Source organism: Choloepus didactylus, chromosome 17 (genome assembly GCF_015220235.1).
Source record: "Choloepus didactylus isolate mChoDid1 chromosome 17, mChoDid1.pri, whole genome shotgun sequence".
NCBI lineage: Eukaryota > Metazoa > Chordata > Mammalia > Pilosa > Megalonychidae > Choloepus > Choloepus didactylus.
This window is the reverse complement of record NC_051323.1, coordinates 18764542-18788942: the sequence shown is the minus strand read 5'-3', so window position 1 is coordinate 18788942 and position 24401 is coordinate 18764542. Positions and strand designations below refer to the sequence as shown.

At 44.7% G+C, this 24401-nt stretch overlaps 1 protein-coding gene across 2 annotated transcripts; it reads left to right on the top strand.

The window, feature by feature from the left end:
* The first annotated feature begins 40 nt into the window (after window positions 1-40).
* Window positions 41-20979, top strand: CCT7 (chaperonin containing TCP1 subunit 7). 2 transcript variants are annotated; one of them, XM_037806717.1, is made up of 12 exons: window positions 41-177; window positions 5487-5640; window positions 7264-7370; window positions 12087-12212; window positions 12951-13003; window positions 13351-13522; window positions 16648-16812; window positions 17625-17813; window positions 18549-18646; window positions 19036-19168; window positions 19603-19809; window positions 20605-20979. In XM_037806717.1, exons 1-12 carry the CDS (start codon window positions 172-174, stop codon window positions 20824-20826), a joined length of 1632 nt encoding a protein of 543 aa, XP_037662645.1. In that variant the 5' UTR covers window positions 41-171; the 3' UTR covers window positions 20827-20979. The 2 variants fall into 2 exon arrangements, with proteins under 2 accessions (XP_037662645.1, XP_037662646.1); XM_037806718.1 differs by lacking the exons at window positions 41-177; window positions 5487-5640; window positions 7264-7370; window positions 12951-13003 and having other exon boundaries at window positions 12151-12212.
* The last annotated feature ends 3422 nt before the right edge of the window (window positions 20980-24401 follow it).

Here is a 24401-nt window from a genome sequence, read left to right as displayed (position 1 = left end):
TGTGGTAGGAGCACCACAGAGTGGCGGAAGTGGCCCGTCCCCTTCCTCTCCCGGTCCAAAGGCTTGGCGGAACTTCTGGGGATTTCTTTGGCGCGGGGCATTGTGGGGTTGCTGGGCGGCCCGGACTGGAGAAGAGAGGTGGAGTAGTAGGCTACCGAATAAGCTTCCAAGATGATGGTGAGTGTTGTCTCGCGCATCCGTCGCCATCCGCTGCCATCTGGCCCGTGGCTGGCGCCGTCTGGCAGGAACGTGCCCCGTAGGGCCCTCTTCTGCTAGCATGCTGGCTTTGTCTCCGCTCCGACTCCTGCTTGTGGGCGACACCCTCCAGCCTCTGCATGGGTACCGAGCGGGGGCCGTTGGCGAGGGATATATGGGGCTCGCGGGGAGGCACCGGTCGGGCCGGCTGGGGAATACAAGCCCAAGGGTGCTGCGGACCCCATTTTTTGAGTCCGTCCATCGGGTCCTGAGTGAAATGAGCGCGGGTCGAGCGTGCTTACGCGGTCGACTGCTAAACTTGGAGGCTCCGGCTGCCTGAGAAAATGGGGAATGTAAGGGCGCTGTGTGCTTCCTAGAACGGGCGCAGGCAGCATGGGACCTTATATTGGGCCCAACCCATATAAGGTCGTTTGCTGTCCCTTAATCTGCCAGCTGCAGTAAAATTGAAGTAGACTCCTCCGCTCGTGGTTTCGTTCATTCCCTCACTCGTTCATTCATTAAATACACGCGTATTTAGTGCCTATTGAGTGTAACAAGCCCAGCTTTTCGCTAGGGGTGCAACTCTTAAGCAAGGAGAAAGGGCAGGACGGATCGGGACACCGCACTCAGAGGTGGGGAGACCTGGGTTTCGACCCTCGCCCTAGCTCCACTTCCTGGTGTGACATTAGACCAGGAGACTTTTTTAGTTAGCCACTTAGCTCGGGTCTCCTTAAAATAGGGGACTGGTGAATCTTAGAACGCTTTCCAAAGTCTCCCTCCTCCACGGGGCCCCTTTTCTCCATCTCAGAGCTCTAGGTGCCTTCTGTAGGGTCCCAAGTCTGGGTCTTATCTGATGAGTGGCTTTTGTGCAGGGCCTGCTCCTAATGAGGTTTTTGCTTTCAAAACCCTGATGAAGATAATTGTTCCCTTTCCACTTGGCAATTTACTTATTCATTTTGGCCTATCCATCCAATTCAGTCTCTGTTCTTTCCCTGCTTTCTTCAGCTTTCCCTCTTTTGGTAGATATCATTCACATGTGAGGTGCTCAGTGAATCTAGTTTGTGCTCTACACAGAAGAAATCTGGGCTTTAAAAAAAAAAAAAAAGATGCCCGTGTTTGTATGGATCTACTTCTGAAAGTTTTGTTCTGTTCCGCTGATCTGTATAGCTATCTCTGACAATACTACACTGTCTTAGTTAACCTATCTCTACCATAGGTCTTAAAATTGGGTAGCGTGCAATACTAGTGATCAATAAGAGGAAGGGATAAGGGGTATGGGATGTTTGGGGGGAGTGTCTTTTTTATTTTTGTTTTCTGGAGTAATGCATATGTTCTAAAGATGATCATGGTGATGAGTACATAAATATGTGATGACACTGTGAACCATTGATTATACACTTTGGATAGATTGTATGGTGTGTGAATGTATCTCATTTAAATTATGTTAAAAAGAAAGAAGCCCAAGCTTTATCTGCACTCTCTCCCTACATCGTGCCTCCATCTTCAACATGACCTATTCCTGAACTCATCTTTGCCTTCTGAGCATAGACAGCATAGTCTAGCAGTTGAGTAAGGGCTCTGGAACCACACTGAATGCTTAGGTTTGTAACTCAGCTCTGCCACTTACTAACCATGAGACTTTGAGCATGTTATTTAGGTTGTGGTCCGCAATCTGTTAGGTGGGATAGGAATAAGTTGTTATAAGGGATTAAAAGTATTAATATATATAAGCTGCTTAGAGCCATGCCTAGTAGGTATGTTAGCTGTTATTCTGGGCAGTTGGTTGCTTACTTCCTTTCCTCACTGTAATCCAACCTGCTGTGGTGTGGGCTGGCATTTGAAACACTGGGGATTAGAACCAAGGTTCTTCTGTTTGGTGATAAGACCCTTCACCAAGGGACTTCAGACCACCACACTTCAGTTTTATCCTGCACTGTCCCTTCTTCATCTCTATCAGATTGACTTTGTTTCCCTGCTCTATTGACTAAGTCTCTCTTCCTTTTAGAAAGTGAAACTTCTATTTCTCTCTCATCAAGTTGGTCCCTGATATTATAGAAGCCTTTTAGAACAGTAAAAGGGATCCCCAAAATCTTAGTCCTGTGACTGTTACACAGCTTGTACAGAGAGTAATTCCTTGCCTTTGTAGTGTTTAGTGCTGTCTGTCTTTGCATATAAACACGTATTCTTGTTTTATAGACCATCAAAGGTTTTAATGATGCTTAAAAACCATTTTTAAGGTGGATGATGAGAAATATCAAGCTAAAATGCCAATGCCTTCCATGATAACCTTGGCAGATTGGATGGACTCTTCTGTTATTTCTTGATAAGTGAAGATGAGTGTTGTTGAAAAGTAATTTGCTGAAAGAAGCCTGGCTTGCCATAGGTAGGAAAGGTCCCTTCCTGCTTGGCCTAGTTTGCCTCAGTCCACTCTACCATCTTTAACTGTCCATAGGATTTCTCCTCTACTCAGTCAGCCATTTCTGTAGGGCCTAAGAAGCATAGAACTTGCGGAGTATGTGATCAGCTGTTTCCAAGCCCTTCCTTTTTTCCCCTACCATTTTAACCAGTTTTTAAGTGGTGTTAATTACATGCACAATGTTGTGCTACCATCACCACCATCCATTGCTAAAACTTCCAGCACCCCCAACAGAATGTTGCTTCATTTGTGGGCAAATCTAGGCATTCTACAAGTCAAGGTTACTATAGTCTTTACCATTGGGTAGCTCATACTTTACGATGGATGATGATATAAAAGTTGTGAGCAGGGGGAGCAAAGAGAGTTATGGGATCCTAGATTCTGGGGCTCTGAGGAATTGCTGGTCTGGTGGTAAGAAAGTGGTTTTGGTAGAAAGTTTGGTACAGGTTGGCTCTTGTAGATGAGGGTGCAGTTTCAAGGTGAGGATGTGAAAAAACATACGAAAGCATTGGATAAGTTAGTCTATTGGAGTGATGAAAGAACCTGTTGAAGGTACTGTGTAGAGACTGAGACCGAGGTTGGTGTTTGATTTAAGTGTAAGAATCCTTCTGGGGGGTGGAGGTGCCTTTGAGGCTGCCATAAGGAATGATTTAGCAGCACTGGGGAGGATGAGGCCTTTTGTGGAATACACATCTGTCCCTTACAGGAGGTACCAGGGACCAGGACAGCTGAGGGCAGGAAAGAATGCTGAGAATAAGCAGAAGCCATTTCTTGCCTCCAGACTTGGGACACTACCAGGAAGTGTCTGAAGTACCATGCCTGACACCAGATTTAGGAGGTTGTCTGACAGGAATTCCTTTAAAAAAAAAAAAAAAAGAGCAGTGCATGATTCTGTGTTCACCAGAAAAAAGTTGAAAACATCATGTCAGGGGAAATAAGTCAGACAGAAAAGGACAAATATCTCATTAATACAAAATAATTAGTATAGGCAAACTCAGAGAGTCAGAATCTAGAATCTGAATACCAGGGTGGGAGGAGGGAATGGGGAGTTAATGCTTATATTGTATGGAGTTCCTGTTTGGGATGCTGCGCAAAAGTTTTGGTAATAGGTGGTGTTGGTGAAAGCATAACCCTGTGAATGTAATTAACAGCACTGAATTGCATATTTGAATGTGGTTAAAAGGGGAAATGTTAGCTTATATATATGGTAATAGAATAAAAAAATTTTTTTGAATCCATGGAACTGCAAATCAAAAACAGCGAACCTGAAGTTAAGCTACGGACTATAGTTAATGGTGCAATTATAAAAATGTAGGGAGGGAGAGTTGAAACAAAACAGAATTATACAGTACAAAGCACCAAAACCTGCTTTATCCCCATTCTCTTCCTCCTCAGAGTTTGTTGGCATCATTCCAGCCCCTTTTTTGCATTTACATGTTCTATCTTGCCTCTTATTTGTTTTTGACAGTAATTTTTTAAATGAAAATTGGACTCTGCCATCCCTCTGCTTAATGCTTCCCTAGGAATAAAATCTAAACTCCTTACCACAGCCTAAGTGTTATTTGTTGCCTGCCTCCGTCTTCAACTGTACTCCTGTTCTTCCTCTTGCTCACTACCCTCCAGCTGTACTGGCCAAAAGAGCTGAACTTTTTTTTTAAGGAATGCCCAGTTAATAGAGTCAGCCACATGGGTTGCTAGACTGTTCCTGCCCCTGGTATGTGAAGTCTTTGCTCATTATCATTAGGCTGATCACACACATGAAATGCTCCTAGGGTAAAAACTAGGGCAGTGGCTTTCAAACATTTGTTAATAGCAATACACAATAAGAAGTAAATCATAGCTTAGTAATAATACACTCATAACTAATAAACACAATTTCGAAACAGTATTTATGTTTACATTCTGTTTCACCCACACAAGAGTAGTCAAACACTGATCTAAAAGACTTGGTATAGTTCACTAGCTCATCTATGAAGGCTCAGGTTTGGATGCAGCGGGAAGAACTCTGATTTGCTAAGTTGAGGAATTACCATCTGTGCTAATGGTCACTAGAGCAGAGATTTCTAAGCAGGCCCTTTAAAATAAGCAAGTGTTCCCTGTCTTCCTAGGCTTTGTAAAGTGGGTCTGCAAATGAAGTCTTCATGGGCATGGTGATTGTTCCTAGGAGCTTAATGCAGAATAGAAAGAGAAAAACTGCTTTAGGGTGTCTGATTGGAATTAGTTACAAGGAAGCTTTATGGAGCCAGTGTGAGAGGTTAAGGAGGTGTGGAAACGTTGCTGTTGAAATCAGATTTGTTGTCATTTTGTGAGGCAAGACATAGATGCTGTTTGTTTCTCTGTCTGTTTTCCTGTGCTGCAGCTGAACTGGTCTGGTAAAGCTGCCCTCCTGCGCATCTCTAGGATAGCACCCGAAGCTGCTGGCACTATCTGCTTCTCCAGGCTTGCACTGTTACACAAACAGTGGATGTTTTGCTGGGGGCTGAACACTGAGCATGGTCTGCTTCTTCCTCTTCCTGTGCTGTGACCTAATTCCTCAGCACAGAGAATAGGGTCAGAGGTCAGAAAGGCTCTGCTCATTTAGCTGGGCACCTGGAACCATCATTTGATTGGTTCTTTTCGACAAGATCAGTGTTTTTCAAACCGTTTTCCTTTCAGCGCATCTGCAGGGTGTTCTGTGGCATTGGCAGTGTCTCTGGAGGTTGAGGCCAGTTGGAGAATAGATGTGGAGAGTGGGGGAATGTGGTTTCAAAAAGCCTCTAGATAATTTTTATGAGGGGAGGTGGGAACATTTTTTTTTCCCTCTGCTTCACTTTGAGTCTTAGTGTCAATAGATAGTTATGCTAGGGTTTATTAAAACCTTATTTCTCTTTTTTAGCCCACACCAGTTATCCTGTTGAAAGAGGGGACTGACAGTTCCCAAGGCATCCCCCAGCTTGTAAGTAATATCACCGCCTGCCAGGTGATTGCCGAGGCTGTAAGAACCACTCTGGGTCCCCGTGGCATGGACAAGCTCATTGTGGATGGCCGAGGTAAGTGAAGGGTTCTTTAGGCCAGTGTGCAGGGAAGGAAGCTTCTGGGAAGTGTTCAGGGCTGGCAGAGGTTGATATCAGAAATCCTGATGCTTTTAAGAGCACCTCTTTGGGATTGCTGGTTCTGAAGTGGTTCCATTCCATACACTGTCCTGAATGTTGAGCCCTGTGGGAATATATGAGAGAAGCTGGGCTCAGGAACCTACTGCTTCATAGGGAGATGGCCTAGAAACATGAATCGAGACCAGTTTAAGCTAGTGGAATGGAGTGGTGGAATTAGCTCTGGGTGCTCTGGGAGCTCAGAAAAGGCAGATGGGACTTAGGATTGGAGGGATGAGACAAACTTGGATAAGTAGAAGTAAGGGCATTTCACTGGTGAGGGGTGTGGGGAGAAGTGAGCACAGGACATTTGGTAGTTGTCATAGAGCAGTGTGGCCCTAGCATTTGGGGGAGGCAGCAGAGAGCTTGCTAGAGGAGTAGCATGGAGCCAGGATGTAGACAGCCTGGAACCTAAACCAGAGTGTTTGGGTTTGAGGAACCGTGAGACCTCCATAGTGCCTGAGAGGGCACTTGGCAGAAACAGTTGGTAGACTGTGAGGGGCTGGAAACTTGTGGTGATCATGCTGCTGCATGGTGGGTAGTTTGATGTCTCCGGTTTTCTTAGCAGTCCTGGCTTCCCAAATGTCTCATTTAGCTCACTTCAGTCTGGACTAGGGCAGCCCACAAGGGTTGTTCTGGACACAGAGTGATCTCTGAACTTGGGCATTCAGATACTCTGTGAAGATGACCAAGTCAGCTCTTTGTATTTGCCTTTTTTCAGTTCTAACAATATCCATTTGGAGTTGGCTCTGTTCACCCCCATTATATTATGAAACCAAGACAAGTAGAAAATGCCCCCTTTATGCTTCAGTGTATTTGTTGAGTTGTGAGATAGTAGGGGGATGACTGTGTTTAAAATATCTAAGTGGTTACTCATTTTCATTTTAAAAATCTTTTTTTATCCATTGTTACTAATATATATAGTAAAGGAACAGTTGTTAGATTTCTGTTCAGTGTTTACATTTTAATAATTTAACACATCATGATTTTTTTTCTGTACTGTATTGCATGTTCTTATTTGGACATCTTTATTTCCCCACAACATATACTGTATATATGTATTTATTGATTTAATAGGAAAATGCTGCCCTGATCCTCATTTCCCCTGTTTAAATATTTATTTTGCTGGATAATGTAACAAAGGGGTTTAACATATTGAATCAATGGCCACAAAAGCATAATACCCAAACAACATGATATCAATGACCTGGAAAATCTTTTAAAATCTTTTTTACATCCAGTTGACTATGCTAAGTGCTGTTGAAAGAGAATCAGAAAAAAACAAAACAAAACAAAAAAAAAAAACAGAGAGACTCAGGAGTTCATGGTCTTTGGAAGCTTATGATTTTAGGTGGCCCTCTGTGCACAGAGCTGACTCTAAAAAGATCAGATTGATCTTCTTCCCCTTGATTCCTGTTATCTCCCTGACCTAACTCAAGAGTATACATGGGTTCCGGGTGCAACTAAAAGGCAGGATTTAAGAAAGGGGCTTTAAATTTTTACTTTGCATTTGTTCCTTTTAAGGCAAAGCAACAATATCTAATGATGGGGCCACAATTCTGAAACTCCTTGATGTCGTCCATCCTGCAGCAAAGACTTTAGTGGACATTGCCAAATCCCAAGATGCTGAGGTAGGAAAATCAATCATGTGTTTAATGAAGGTTGGAACATATGCCTTCTTGCTCTTTCATTCTCCCTCTTAACTAAATTTTGATTTTGTTCTCTAAAATTATAATTGCACAAATTATCATGCTTGTAAAATTATCTAGATGGAATTAATAGTCTTTTTTAAAAATTCAGTTTTATTGAGATATATTCACATACCATAAATCATCCAAAGTATACAATCAGTTGTTCACAGTACCATCATATAGTTGTGCATTCATCACCCCAGTCTATTTTTTTCCTCTCTTTTTTAAAATTCAGTTTTATTGAGATATAGTCACATACCATACATCCATGGTGTACACTCAGCTGTTCACAGTATCTTCATATACTTGTGCATTCATCACCCCAATCTATTTTTGAACATTTTCCTTATACCAGAAAGAATCAAAATAAGAATAAAAAATAAAAATAAAAAAGAACACCCAAATCATCCCCCCCCATCCCACCCTATTTTTCATTTAGTTTTTATCTCCATTTTTCTACTCATGCATCCATACACTGGATAAAGGGAGTGTGATCCACAAGGTTTTCCAAACACACTGTCACCCCTCGTAAGCTACATTGCTATACAATTGTCTTCAAGAGTCAAGGCTCTACTGGGTTGGAGTTTGATAGTAACAGGTATTTACTTCTAGCTATTCTAATACATTAAAACCTAAAAAAGGGTTATCTGTATAGTGCATAAGAATGCCCACTACAGTGACCTCTCAACTCCATTTGGAATCTCTCAGCCACTGAGACTTTATTTCGTTTCATTTTGCGTCCCCCTTTTGGTCAAGAAGATGTTCTCAGTCTCACGATGCTGGGTCCAGATTCATCCCCGGGAGTCATATCCCACGTTGTTAGGGAGATTTGCACCCCTGGGAGTCAGATCCCACATAGGTGGTAGGGCAGTAAGTTCACCTGCCGAGTTGGCTTAGCTAGAGAGAGAGGACCACATCTAAGCAAAAAAGTGGTACTCAGGGGGAGACTCATAGGCACAATTATAAGCAGGTTTAGCCTCTCCTTTGCAGCAACAAGCCTCATCAGGGCAAGTCCAGAGATAGAGGGCTCGGCACACCAAACCGCCAGTCCTCAAATGTTTGTGAGAACAGCAACAATCCAGGTGAGGAAGGCCAACACCTCTGCATTTTCCCCCAGCTCCTCAGGGGGTCCTGCATATACATTTTTACTCTCTGTCCAAATTACTTTGGGATGTGTCGCTATTTCACACTAACCTATGCAAACCTACCAGGTCTCACTTCCTATTCAAAGTTCCGTGTAATTATGGTCTTTGAACAAACTGTTTGAGTTAAATTGTTTAGGGAATATAGACCCTGCACCAACTAAACATCTCTTCCCTTGGTCTCACATGGAATTTGAAATTTTAAAACACGATCAGTATTGTCCTTTACCCTTTGGCCCGATTTGCCCTAGTCCTAACCACATCTGCTTCATTCATATCTCTAGTTGAAGTCTGGACTCTTTTTCAGCTTTTTTTAAATGTTGCTGTATGTTCTAATACTGACATTCGTATCTGCTGAGTTCTAGCTCTGAATTTCAGGTGTCACACAGATACCCAAAGTTCCAGGGATCAATCAAGTTATACACAAAGGGATCATCATCTTGGAATCTGGAGATAGTCATTACAATTCAGGAATAGATGTGACTGCTGTAAGAGCTTACAATCGAGGGACCATTACAATAATCATTCCCCTGATAAGCTGTGCTCTAAGGTTCAATTCTGAGTTTACACATTGTAGTTAGTCCATATTGGTGAGGCATTATAGTGTTTGCCTTTGTTTCTGGCATAGTTCACTCAAAATGCTATCTACAGGATCCGTTCACCTCCTGGCGTGTCTCACAGCTTCACTCCTTGCAGTTGCTCAGTATTCCATTGTATGCACACATGACAGTTCACCATTCTGTTCCTCAGTTGATGTATCCTTAGGCCACCTACACCCATTGCAAATCATGCATACTGTCTCCATAAACACCAGTGTGCAAATGTCCATTCATGTCCCAGCTCTCAGATCCTCCAAGTATATGCCCCCTAATGAGGTTGCAGAACCTTATGGCATCCACATATTAGCTTTCTTGTGGAATCACCCCACTGTCCTCCAGAAAGTCTATACCATTCTGCCTCCTGACCAACAGTAAATATGTACATCGCTGTCTCCATTTTTCTCCAGCTCTTTTATCTCTTTATATTTTTCCGTATAATTTTGTATAGCTGTATTCACGTACCATATAATTATCCACAGTGTACAATCAGTTGTTCACAGTATTACCATACAGTTGTGCATTTATCATCACAGTCAGCATTTGAACATATTGATTACTACAGAAAAAAATGTTTTTTTAAATGAATAATAAAAAAGATAATAAAAAGAAAAATAAAATATCATACAATCCAATATAATAGTAGGGTCAAATAATACCACCGCTACCAAGAATCCCATGTCCCTTCCTTATATCCCCCTTTCGTACACATTTAGCTTTGGTGTATTGCCTTTGTTACATTTAATGGACGCATATTACAGTGTTCCTGTTGATTGTGACTAAATGTACAAATATAAAACTGTTCTTGCATGTGGGAGAACAAATGAATGTCAGCCAGGCAGAGTGTTGGAAAGGGGATGGTATTGGAGAAAAAATATAATCAAAGCAAACTGGAGTCTATGGTCAACGTTAATAGTCTTTTAAGTTCATACTGTTTCATTGCGTTTAGCTTTTCATATCCATTGACACATTGGTGAACAGCAGTGGTCCTTATTGCTAAGCCTGCTGCCTGAGTTCTTATAATTGGGCCTGTGTGCTGTCATTCATAGTGGCTAGGTAAATAATTAAAACCTCTTTTTGTTACCTTATGACATGGGGGTGGAAACCCTAAGGTTTCCAATCTACCTTTTCAAAAACCATTTTACTTTTAGTACTGGAGTCCTGATAATAAATGTTGACAGAGACAGGTTTGCATTTCAGAGTACTGTAAGTAGGAAGAGTCTGGATTCAATACAGGAATAATATATTTTTGTCTAGAAATCGGGCAGCCTAAACCTTACTCTACAGTAACTTTTTTTGTTTTCTTTCTCGAGAACCCCTTAAATTAGACAGTGGACCCAAGTGAGTCAAAAATAAATTCCTGCCAGTATTAAAATTCCCAGCCTGGGGAATTCCTCATATTCTCACAAGCATTGGGAACTCCCCAATTTAATAAGTCAGGCCCTCAATCCTGGGGCTTGCCCTTAGGAAACTTATTCCTGCAAAGAAGAAGCTAAGCCTACTTAAAATTATGCCTGAGAGTCACCCTCAGAGAACCTCTTTTGTTGCTTAGATATGGCCTGTCTCTCTATAAGCCAACTTGGCAGGTGAACTCCCTGCCCTACCCCCTACATGGGACATGACACCCCAGGATGAGCCTGGCCCTGGCATCACGGGATTGAGAATGCCGCCTTGACCAAAAGGAGGAAAAGGAATGAAACAAAATAAAGATTTAGTGGCTAAGAAATTTTAAATAGAATCGAGAGGTCATTCTAGAAATTATTCTTATGCATTATATAGATATTCCTTTTTAGTTTCTAGTGTTTAAAATAGCTAAAAGCTAATACCTGAATCTGTTGAACTATAATTCAGTAGACTTGATTCTTGATGATGATTGTATCACTATATAGCTTTTATCATGTGACCATGTGATTGTGAAAACCTTATGACAAAACCTTTGACTTGAGATGCTTAATGTTAAGTAGCTACTACAGTAATAGCCTGACACATCATAGGTGCTCAGTAAATGAGAACTCCTGTTATTTTTATTAATAATGTAATAAGATGAAGACTGAAAAGTAAGGAATATGGGATGTTTTGGGTGTTCTTTTCTATTTTTTTTATTTTTTTTTCTTTATTTTGGAGTAATGACAATGTTCTAAAATTGATTGTGGTGATGAATACACAATTATATGATGATACTGTGAGCCGTTGATTGAATACTTTGGATGGATTATATGGTATGTGACTATATCTCAGTAAAATTGCATTAAAAAAAATAAATTCCTACCAAATCAGAGGTTAGACAATTTTTTCAAAAGTTCTTATTGTTTCTTCCCCTCCTTGAAAATAGGAGTTAGGTCCCATCATTGAAAATTGCCATGTAAGAACAATTAGCAGACTAGTAATCTGCTTATTTCAAATAGTGTTTAAAATATAAATGACTTTGTCTCGTCCTGGGAGGTTTGTTTTAGTGAGATTTGGCTGAAATTATTTTTTTTGTAAACTCCTATGGTACTGTGTGCTACTTAAAGAATATTTATCTCTTGCTTCTTGCTACTACCATTATTTTTTAATTCGTCCTCTTTATTGTAAGCATAACAGTGATGTCTTATCCAAGCCTTCCTTGTATATAATAAATGCTCAGTTAATTTGCATGTATGATTTCATATCTTGAAAATTTTTGATTGTCCTGATGGTCCTCTTTAGAGAATAGGCCGGGCGGGGGGATTAGCTTTGTAGGTCAGGACCTTCTGACAAGATGGTACTAACCTACCCTCATCTTCCTTCTACTCATTGCAGAAATTGTGCTTTCAGAAAAAAAACTTGACACCCATTTAACATGCCTGGTTTAAATAGGTAGATTGCTTTAAAATTGAGTTTCAGGGCTTTATTCCGTGAACATCAGATAATGGATATTTCTTGTCACCTTCTTCCAGGTTGGTGATGGCACCACCTCAGTGACCCTGCTGGCTGCAGAGTTCCTCAAGCAGGTGAAACCATATGTGGAGGAAGGTTTGCACCCACAGATCATCATCCGAGCTTTCCGCACTGCCACGCATTTGGTATGAGAGTGCTAGTGAACCTAGCCTCGTGCTTGGGTACCTTTACATTTCTCTTAGTAAGGATAAAATACTGGAGTGCAGAGGGACTGGGAAATGGATTCCTTGGGCATTTTCTGACTTCTGTTTTCCTACCTTGATCAGCCTTAGAAGGGTCTGAATCTCAGTTCTACCATTCAGTAGCTATTTGACAAACAACTTCATCTCTTTGGTCTTCAGGTTTCCTTGTAGACAATGATTTGAGATGATGAATGTTAAGTAGCTACTATAGTAATAGCCTGACACATCATCGATACTCAGTAAATAAGAACTTTTGTTATTTTTATTAAGTACCTCATGGCGCATGGTGAGACCCAGCTTTTATTCGTCACTCTAACCTTCATTCTGTGACCTGGGGCAAATCACTAGTTATGACACTAGATTTGGCCTAATCTGGTGTCATGACTTGTTTCTACTTATGTCTTTTAGTGCATTATTTGCACGTCCAGAGCTAAATCCTTGAAATACTCATGAGTCTTCAGGACTACCCACTCTACATTTCTGTCTAGCTTCTGGGGCTTCCTAAACTCTGGGCTCTTGCATTTTTCTGGGCAGCTACAATACCTAGAAATGTTTCACCTGTAGAGTAGAAAGTCTTAAAATTTGGGAATAAACAGATTAGGGACTAGCGAGAGAGATTGAGATCTTCCTCTCCAGTTTGTCTTGAGCACAAGAGACTCACCCAACTTCTTTTCTTGGCAGGCAGTTAACAAGATCAAAGAGATTGCTGTGACGGTGAAGAAGGAAGATAAAGTGTAAGTTTGCAGTGGACTTTGCCAGAACCTTGACCTCCTGTAGCCACATTGGATACAGAAGCATGTTGCAATCCCTACGTGGGCTTGGGGCTATTTGGCTCTTGCCAGACCCTTGGCTGATCCCCAACCCACACAGCACAAAAGAGATTGCAGACTTTAGTTAAAAAGCTGTCACACATGAGGTCTCTGACTGCAGTCACCATCTGTCACTGAGAATCTGCCCTTAAGATACAGAAGGTGAAGTTGGAGAGGGCCAGGTTACAGGCTAAAACAGAAACTACCTTCTCATTACAATCAGACAAGAGGGCTTTTCAGGGCTTGATGTGGGTCCCATCCTTGTGTCCCAGGGAGCAGAGGAAGCTATTGGAGAAGTGTGCCATGACTGCTTTGAGCTCCAAGCTGATCTCCCAGCAGAAAGCCTTCTTTGCTAAGATGGTGGTTGATGCAGTAATGATGCTCGACGATTTGCTACAGCTCAAAATGATTGGAATCAAGAAAGTGCAGGGCGGAGCCCTAGAGGTAAGCCTGCTGTGGCCTCACTAGGGGTCTCCTGCTTTCACATTGACCCTTCAGACAGCCTGGTGGAGGAGGAGGGCACATACCACAGGTATAGCAAGAACTAGCATTGGTCTAGAAGTCAGACCTGGGCTCTACTGCCCATACTACCAGTGCAGGCGGTGACTGTGGGTTTCTTTTATAACCTCTGTGGACCTTTATTTGCTTATCAGTGGAGTGGAAAATTGGACTGGTTGATTTTTGGAGTCTCAGGCTCTCTGTGTCAATATGGGGATAGGGATAACCCAGGAAAATTATCTGTGACTCAGTTAATAAAATCTGAGAGATACTTACCAGTTCATTTTTCACTCCATGAGATATGATTGAACTCTCCCTTTTATTTATTTGTTTTGTGTCGATGATCCATAGTTAAAAGGGCCTAAGGTAAAAAGTAAGTCTCCCCTTCCCCTATCGCTGCCCCAGATGCACCCACCATTATTAGTGTGTGTATGTGTGTGTGTGTATCCTTCCAGAATTGCTCTGTGCAAATATAAGTGTATGGAAATACTGCTTTTTTAAGCACATGGTAACTTCAGTACAAAGTGTTCTGTGATTTACTTTTTTATTTAACAGGGTGTTTTAGAAATCAGTCCAAATCAGCATGTGTATCTCTTAACCCAGCACTGTCACATAGAACTTTCTGGGACCGTTAGATAATCTGGCCTGTCTAAAACAGTAGCTACTCTCCACATTTGACTGTTGAGCATTTGAAATGTGGCTAGTGTGACTGGGGAACTGAGTTTTTTAATTTATTTAATATTTAAATAGTGAGATGTGGCTAGTGGCTACTGCATTGGACAGCACAACTATCACTTATTCTTTTTTTAATTCAGTAGTGTCTGTCTGGAAACATTTTTTTTTAATATGGGTGCCTCTGCGTTATTTTGGCCTTTTCCAGTGTATTTCCTTCAAGAGTTCCTCTTTCTCTTCCTACCTCACTTTTACCATACTCTTCCTCAGTGACCTCAACTAGAAGAGATTTGGACAAGGGAAGACCTGCTTGTAATATTATAGCCTGGCCCTTCATTTTTTTTTTTTTTGAAATTTACCCTCCCAAATGGCATTCTAACTCTCATTCTCCCTTCTCCTACTGTCTTGGTTCAAGTCAAATCAGAGGGCTGAGAATCTCTTTATGTAATATAGCTGTGAGCCATCTGGAGCCATCTGAGCCATCCCCCATCTTTGGCCCCTGGTACCACTCATTTTGCAGTGCATTCTCTGTATCGTGACGTGCTAACTCTGTTGCCTTGACTCACTGCATTAGTAGCAATTTTTCCTCTTTTCATGGGCCTCCTAATCCCAGAAACCCTTGAGATTAGATTGGCATCCACTAAACTGGGATCAGAACTAAGAATCTTATCTGATGAGAAAGTCAGGGGTTCCAAGCCACACTTTTGTTTTTCCCAGACTGTCCCATATTCATTAAATGCATGTAAAACACTTAACATGAAACCTGACTCACACAGTTCAATAAATGGTGATAGTAATTATTTCCCTATTCTCAGGATTAACTGACAACTTCCTAATCTGTATAATCTTTGGTCCTTACTTCTCCCCTAAGCCTCACGCTCCTGTATCTTAACTGCTGCAGAGCTCATTATCTTGTCCTCGAAACCTATATAGTTTTTGTATTCCTTGTCATAATTGGTATCACACAAACCAGGGATCTGGGGTCATTCTTGAAAACCTTTCTGATTCCCCACAATCCATTAGTCACTGTTGTCTCATTTCACCTGGTAATTTACTAATTATTCTTTCATCTGTCTCTTACTGTTCCCAGGATCACTGACCTGGCAGTAGTAACCCTTCCTCTGGTCTTGGATCTCCTAAATCCATCCCACTTTTCTGTTGCAGGGTGAAGTTCCCAAATTTACTCCCCTGCTCAAAGCTTTTCTATTGCTTGCCATCGCTGTAAGCTAAGAGCCAGGCCTTAGCAGAATCCCTAAGGCTCTTCTAAACCAGCTCTGCCCATCCCTTTCCCTTTCTCCTCACCAGCTGGACCCTGCCCTGTACTGTATATGCCAGCATCTTCAAATGGCTTTTCTTTCCCTGATTCCACAACACTGCTTCCACAACACATCTCTTGGGAACATCCCTTTCTTCCTTTTCTCTGCTTGACTAATTTCTGTTCATCCATCGTGATTCAGCTCAGGCATCACCCCTTTCGGAGGCGATGGGTTTGAATGATGCAGCTAATAGGAGATAGAGACAGAGATATTCTTTTGTAAATTAACATTAGCGGTAAACCTAAAAGTCATTGAACCAAATACCTGCTTTTATAGAGGAAAACTTGGTCTTTTAGTGAGAGAGAGAGCCAAGGGTTGAACCCAAGTCTATTGATAGTGGTGAAGTAAGCCCCAAGTGTAGCATGTTGCTATTATGCTATACTGTCAAGTCCCATCCACATGAGTCTGTTTCAGCAGGCGGTAGAAGTTGATGGTCTAAGAGACTGAGATGTGGGGAGCCATGATGATAGCTTGGGAACTAACCAGGATCCTTATGATCCTTATTACCTCTTGGCTTTGGGGAAGAAGCGTCCAGATTGTAGCACACATGCCATGGTGTGTTTGTGTGTGAGTGCCTGTGTGTGCAGTACAAGGAGGGGTATGTGGAGGTGTGTGCAGTTGGAGATCAGAAGGTTGAGGGTTGGGGGTCCGAAGGGGGAAGCATTGGACAGCATCTACCTTATTTACAAACACCTGGCTCCTTTCCTGATAGTGTATTTAAGTACTTAAAAAATTATCTGTTGACGAGTGCTTCCAAGGCCAGCCTTAGAGGACAGCCAGACAGGACTCTACTGTGCTTAGTCTTTGCACACTGAATGATTTTCCTTATACTAAAGTGACAACTAAAATAGGTTTTATACAACTTTTTGTTTTGATAAATTGATTATTCCTAACTTTTGTGATAATGGAAAAACATTTGTTTACAAAACTGAAATAAAGACAATTGATTCACTTTTGGGTTCACAGGAGTGGACAAGCACTAGACCAGCAAACCACTATCTTAGTTTCATTTCATGCCAGCACCAAACCATTCAGTGTTTTGTTTTGTTTTGTTTTGTTTTTAATTTTTTTTTTTTTAAACAGGAGTCCCAGCTGGTAGCTGGTGTTGCATTCAAGAAGACTTTCTCTTATGCTGGGTTTGAAATGCAACCCAAAAAGTATGATAATCCCACAATTGCCCTTTTAAATGTTGAGCTCGAGCTGAAAGCTGAGAAAGATAATGCTGAAGTCAGAGTCCACACAGTTGAGGTAAGCCTCTCTAGGTAGCAATGGCAAGGAAATGGGCAGCTTTCTGGGCCAAAAGCCCTGGATCTTCGAGGCTGTCTTGGACCCAGCTCTGCTTCTCAGGCCTCTCATGGGCTCCTTTTCCTGCCCCCCCAACACTAAATATTGAGGTCTAATAAAAGGGTCCATGCCTTTTTTCACTATGTAGTCTCCCTGAGTGACCTTAACCTGAGGAGATTTGGATAGGGAGAAGACCTTGAAATACTGTGCTGGGGCCCAAGGGGGTGAGTGGGGGCTCTAGCTGCCAAGCCCGCGCAGTTTTTTGGTTCACTTTTTTTTTGGGGGGGGGGGGGGTAGACATGGGCTCCTCCCCTTCTGCACCGGGTCCCACACTGCAGTGACAGGTGGGCTCCTCTGTGGTACTACCGAGGCTGCCTTTGGTGGCAGCAGTGTCACTCAGCTGTGAGCAGGAGCTCTTGGGAAATGTGTCCCCAGTGCAGAACAGCCTTTGGGGAACTCCATGGATGCAGTGCCTCAGAGGAAAGCTAGGATTCATCCAGGCTAAACTGTTCACACCTGGACAATGCCAACTCTGGAGTAGCTCCCTACCTTGGGGCTACTTTATGTTTCTGTGTTTGAAGGTTTTAGATGGATCCTAAGTTATCTTCATATCTTCCTTCCTTGTTTGCTTGGACTGAGGAGGCGTTGTCCTCTCTACCCCTATTAATTCCTAGATAAACCAGCATGTTTTATTTTGGGGGTATAATTTAGCCCTTCATATATGCTAACCTCCATCCTCAGAGTCTCCTCACTCTTTTCTGGGTCTCTCTGTTCAGGATTATCAGGCGATTGTTGACGCTGAGTGGAACATTCTCTATGACAAGTTAGAGAAAATCCATGCTTCAGGAGCCAAAGTTGTTTTGTCCAAACTCCCCATTGGGGATGTGGCTACCCAGTACTTTGCTGACAGGGACATGTTCTGTGCTGGCCGAGTGCCCGAGGAGGATCTGAAGAGAACAATGATGGTAACCAAACTTTCATGGCTGCTGCTTGGCCTTTGTGGCCCTGGGTGGGTTTTCATTTACCCCTGGTGTGATAGTGTACTCTGAGGTTGGCATGTGAATTCAGCTCTGTCCTCTTAAATTTTTTTTTTTTTTTTTTTTTTTGCCATGACGGATTTTCTGGTTGAATTCTGTCTTCAAGCATGCTTGTATACCCGCTCCATTTCCAACATGTATGTGTGCTCAGTAATGCTAACTACTTTAATGTTAGTGTAACTGAAACAAGTCAGGGAACAAGTCTGGTGTGTTTGGAAGCCTAGCAGTAATGTTGTGATTATCTGGACAAGCCAAGTATTGATGCTTCCAGCCAGGTTTCCTCCATTCTTGGGCATCTTATTGGATTTCTAAAGCACTGCCCCTGAGTTCAATTGCTGATCCCAAAGCGCTATAGTTTTGGGAAGGAAAGTAGACTTGGGTTAAGTGTGGAGGGAGACCTCATCTCCTTTTGATGAAGCCTGTTTGCCTTTCGTGTGTTGTAGTTCTGTTTTGTTTTCTACTTTCATGGGGGGTTGGTTGGGGGTGTCAGGTTCACCTATGATTCGTCTAGCACGGTGGGCCTCGAGGCACCATAGCAGAGTCTAATGTGAGAACTGACTTTGAGACTAGGTGACAGGCAGCTCACTTCTGGCCCTGTTGTGAGGACTGGCCCCATTGTGAGGATTCCCTGCTTGATGACCCTGTTTTACTTGTGCTCCTCAGGCCTGCGGAGGCTCAATCCAGACCAGTGTGAATGCGCTGTCAGCGGATGTGCTGGGCCGCTGCCAGGTCTTTGAGGAGACTCAGATTGGAGGCGACAGGTGAGCTGTGGGCTTTGGCTGCCTGTTGGCTGAGCTCAGGAGGCTTGCTGGGGTCTGGCCTAATGCCAGGCTTTGGGTATACAGCGTGTGCTGCTCTTTTATTTTTTTGAATGCTGTTCTTTTCTGAGGCATCACCTTTTGGGGCATAAAGAGGTCACATATTGATGTAGAGTGTTTCAGGGTGGGAAGAAAGTCTGGTTGGGTCAAAAGTCTGACTCCACAGTATTATTTTGTATCCCAGTGGTTCAGCCTCAGACCTTCCCAAGAAAATATCTTAATGGTTAGGATCGAGGAACCTAAGAGCAGGTGCTGGGTGGCAGTGAGGTCAGGATGCGGCAGGTTGGTTGCAGAAAAGAGTTCACATATGTGTGATTTGACCATTGGTATAGGTATAATTTCTTCACTGGCTGTCCCAAGGCCAAGACTTGTACCATCATCCTCCGTGGTGGTGCTGAGCAGTTTATGGAGGAGACAGAGCGGTCCCTGCACGACGCCATCATGATCGTCAGGAGGGCCATCAAGGTAGTAGGCTGGTGACTTCCTCCCTGGGTGGCTGTATGCTCTGCTTTCCTAGCTGATCAGACCCTGGATTTGTTTGGTGATTTCTTCCCTGTATTACCTGCCCTCCCCTGAGTGGCACAGAGAGCCCTGATTTGCCCCACAAATCATACAAAAACTGAGTCTCAGTTTCTCAAAAATAGGCCAAGACTTGTTCTTGGCTAGAGAACTGTGAAGCTGATGTGGTCAGCCACCCCAGAGACTGTGCACAGCCCTCCAGCTACCAGTGACCTTGAAGATGGGTCAGACACCATTAGGTTCACCAGGATGATATGTTTGGGCTTCCTGGGGCTTGGGCTGGGGGAGGGAATGAGCTGCCCTCTTTCTGGGCTGGAGGACCTACTGCATGGCCCAACTTGGCTGTATCTGGAGCTGGGAGGTGTGTCTGGTCTCTGCAGAACGATTCAGTGGTGGCCGGTGGTGGGGCCATTGAGATGGAGCTGTCCAAATACCTGCGGGATTATTCAAGGACCATTCCAGGAAAACAGCAGCTGTTGATTGGAGCATATGCCAAGGCCTTGGAGATAATCCCACGCCAGCTGTGTGACAATGCTGGCTTCGATGCCACAAACATCCTCAACAAGCTGCGAGCTCGGCATGCCCAGGTGGGTTCTTCCTCTCCTGAGGGTCCAGAGATTGGTGGGTAGGGCTAGGTCTGGAGCATGTGCTGTGTTTTCTCAAGCTGTGTGCGCCAGGTCTGGGTGACAGGGCCAGAACTAATCCCAGTACCAAGTAATCATACCTCTTCTGTGCCTTCTTGGTGTGCTGGTGCAGCACTTTGGAGCCCTGCTGATCTGGGTTCCAGCCATGGCTCCACCACCTCTGAGTCGTGACCTTGTTCTGGTTATTTAAACCTTTCTGAGATTTTCATTTCTCCATTTGTTAAATCTTTGATGTGTGTTAAGTGCTTACTGTTGCAGTAGGAGCACCGTGCTTCTGACTTGTGTTAGGACTTTTAAGCAAGTCACTTAATTTCCCTGGGTCTTGGTTTCGTCATCTGTAAAATGGGGACTTAATTGAAACAATGGGATGATAAAATAAGTAAGGGATTAGAAAGTGTTTTGAAAAGTACTTTGCTTGTTTCTCCTGCGGATCCTGGTTTGATATACATGGTCCTTTGGTGACCTAAGGCTGTAGTCTTCCCTAAACACAGCAGCTTGCCTGGGGAGGGCCCAGAGTTCTGTGTGATGAGCAGGTCCATGCTTTGGAGGGGGTGGTGGTCCGGGGTTGGGGTGATAAGAGGGGCACCTTCCAGACCCCTGTGGTGAGGCTGTAGGGAGATGCAGTCCTCCTCAGAGAAATGCCAGCAAGTAGAGAGCCAGAGGTGTTTTGGAGGAAATGCAAGAATAAATCGGGGTGCAATTCCATGTTACCTACTGTCAGTTTTCCTCCTCTTTCAGGGGGGCATGTGGTATGGGGTAGACATCAACAATGAGGACATTGCTGACAACTTCGAGGCCTTTGTGTGGGAGCCAGCTATGGTGCGGATCAATGCCCTGACGGCAGCCTCTGAGGCCGCATGCCTTATCGTGTCGGTGGACGAAACCATCAAGAACCCCCGCTCAACAGTGGATGCTCCCCCATCAGTTGGCCGGGGCCGAGGTCGCGGTCGTCCCCATTGAGAGGCACCTCACCCATCACACAACTTGTGAGCTGGCTACAGGGTGTGCTTGCTCTCCCTGTCATGGTTAGTTGGTGTTACAAGGAAGGGCTAGTAAATGATCCCCTCTGTTCTCACTGGAGGTTATTTAAATAAAACTTAAGACCTAGAACTATCTTTGCATGTACACTTATCTGAATGTGGCAGTTTTACTCAAAGTATTAGACTTCAGCTAAGAACTTGAACTTTGCATGTGCTCACCCAACAGGCAGAAAAGAGAGAAGATCATTTTCCCTCCTTTGGGCTATGTCCTTAACAGCTTCTAGAGACTGTTCAGGGCATTGTGTAGTTTGATTCTGCCAGGCTTTATTTTAGGAGGTAGAGTCATATAAGGGAAATATGGCTTTACAAAGAGGTGAGCTCCACTAGAGTGGCCCTTGTCTGGAAGTTTCACTATGGTTGATTCCACCCTTAGTCCCAGAAGTGGCTGGGAGAAGTCGAGTCCTTCCTTTACTTCTGACATCATCTTAAGGAGCCCTGGGCCCACCAGCACACTCCCAGGCTTTCTCTGGGTTTGAGTAAATGCATCGCATTGCCTTATTTGCCCCCTCTACTTCCCTGATCTTTTGGGTCAGTGTTTTGGCCTCTCTTTCCCAAGCTCTTGAGGTTCAGAGGTCTTGGAGTGATGTCTTGGGGAGGCCATATCCTCTCTGAACTCTGATTACCTCTTAGAAATCCACTGAGGAGGTGGCTGAAAGAGCACCCAGCTGGTCTCTTCAGTTCAGCCACCAATGATCTTGCTGTCCCTTCAACTTTCTTCTGTACCATGGAAGTTTAATCTGTACCAGTATAGATCAGTTGGGAACCCAGCAGGATCTAACAACTGCCACTTTTACAGTAGTCTTGATAGCTGGCCTGCACCTAGCTAAAGTTGGTAATTGTTGAATTGGAGGTAAATAATTATGTCACTTTGAGCCACTGAAGTTCTTGCTGTCTGAAATCGGGAAGTTATTTAAGTTTCTGAGGCTAGCCATTTCTGGTTAGATAGGGCAGTTAGAATGGGGTGGTGGGCAGGTTCAGGCCTTGGAGTCTGGAATCCCTTCTGAGTTGATGGTCTTACGTACATTTAAAATATTCTGAGCTTCAGCTCTTCCACCATACAATGAAGGTAAGAAGAGCCGGCTCACAGAGTTCTGGGGATTAAAAGCTCGTTCTCCTTGCTTGAAGCTGAGCCACAGTTTAAGCCTAAGCACCTATTCTTTTTTGTGGTTTGAGGTATTTTAAGACCTGAGTAATCCAATCAATGGGAGAACCACACTTCACAAAACGGGGAAGTGGAGACCAGGCCACGATGGAGAACTTGGTCTCCCCTAGGCTGTGGCCTGATGGCCAGCCAGAGCCTCCTGGGGAGTTGGGCCTACCCAGGCAGAAGCTGGGCAGTGTTTGCAGCCCTTGCTGCCCTTGCACTAGGTTGAGCCTTGAAGGCTGCCTCTCCCGGGCTTATCCAGATGCAGGCACTGAAGGCAGATGGGAGCTGTGGGGGGACGATAAGCTGGCTACCTGGCTGGCCTCTCTCCAGTGTTTCTTGCAGCCCTGAGAAAGGTCTTCCTAATGCTTCGTTCACCCCCCAGACAATGTCTGCCTAGGGGCATCTTAGCCACAGAAAGGCTGTGGTGGGAAACTGACAAGGCCAGGTAATCATTTACTTTCCTGGAACAGATATTCCAGTTTCACCATCTTTTATTAGATACAAAGCCATAAATTCTTTGATGCCCATAAGTCCTTTTAGATACACACACTCAGGTACATTCGGCAAAGGGCATCTGGCTGACATGGAGAAAAGTGCTGGGATGGCAATGCCTGGTGGGGGGGCAGAGAAGTGGGGCCAGGGAAGGCCCCACTGAGGGCTGGAGGTACAGGCACCACTTGGGAAAAGTAAAAACAAAAAAATGCTCTCCACCCCTTGGCCTTATGTGCTCGGGATGGGGGAATTACCCTCTTACCACTCAGGCCCATTGCAGCCTGGCTGTGCAGGGAAGGCAAAGCCTGGGGACAGTTAGGGAGATCCCCACCAGCAGTGCCTACTAGAGCCAAGTCTCTGTCACTCGAGGCCTCTGCCCCTGAACCCAAGGCCCCTTCAGAGGCAGAGCAGAGATGGGCGCCCAGGGCCAAGTCACCTTGGAGCCAAGTTGATGGTGGCAGGGGAGGCTGGGAGCCATGCTGGGGGCACCTGCCTGCTTGTCAGGGCAGTCTTGGGACTGGCTGGGTTTGGTCCCAAGGAGTTGGGGAAGAAATAGTCTGGTTCCCTTGGCTGGCCCTGGTCGTCTGATCTTCACCTATTCTGAGCCTTATCCTCAGGCAAGGGCTGCAGATAAACACACCTGTCCAGGAATAAATACACACAATATACAGCAATATATACAGAACTGCAGACCTGGGACAAGGCTGGGTGAGAGGCCACAGCCACCAGGGGTGGGGGGGAAGTACTAGGCCCCTGGGGAAGGGGCACTTATCACGGACCCATGGGTTGGGATGGGTGCCCGTGGTTTGAGCCAACTCCTGGACACCCAGGCCCTGTACCCACTCAGATCTGTCCTGGTTTTGCCCCATGTCCCCCAGGAACTGGGTCTTTGGCCCCAATAGTCTGGCAAGGTTTCCCTCAACTTAATGCCTTTGAGGGGTTGGGGCCCTGGTTCAAAGGATGAGAGACCACAGCCAGGGGGCAGATGGGACCCAAAGGTGATGGACAGGGAACCAAATCTTGGAGCAGCAGGCCTTGGGGAGGAGGCCTCTTGTTTTCAAGCAATTCCTGAGGGGCCAGCTCAAAGTCTATCACAGGAGTAAGGAAGCAGGAGAGGCCTCCATCCTCAGTCTCTCCCGGCCAGCAAGAAGCCACGGTTCCGGGAAGCCCACTCCCTCCCTGCAGGGACCCAGATGTTCACAGCACCTCCTTGCTTCCTGCCAGAGCTGGGCAGAAGCAGCCTGAATAAGACCATGCCCTCAGGCAAGCAGGCCACACCTCCCAGGCACTGGGGCCAGGACGAGTGGCACAGGAGGCTGGTGGGACAGCAAATAGCTGCCACCCAGGAACCCTCTGCACATGCCTGAGCCTCTTCCTTAGTATGAGACAGGGAGGAGGAGGGCTCCCCTTTGGGTGGCTGAGGATGGGATGAGATGCATCAGAGAAGCATCATCCTGTTCCCCATCCTCAGCCCTGGCTGTGTGTTGTTGGAGTGTAGATGGAGCATCCTCACAGGAAAAAGCTCCCCACTCAGCAGCACGGCTTAGTCTCCGAAGAGAGAAGCAGAATAGCATCAAGCTGCTGTGGGGTTGAGGGTGCTGCAAAGCTGCCAGTTCCCAAAACACATGAAAGCCAGGGTGCATGGCGTGCCTGTCAGCCCCAGGGGTGGATGTGCACGGGGACATGCTGGGACCTGTCCTTATTGGCAGGGACCTGGGCCCATGAAACACCTACTCCCACACATCCTTCCACACAGCTGGAAAATACAGCGTGGGGAACTTGGCTAGATCTCCTGGAAATAGCCAAACCGGTGGGAGGCTAACTTCCCACCAGGCGGCAAGGAGAGGGGACCTTGT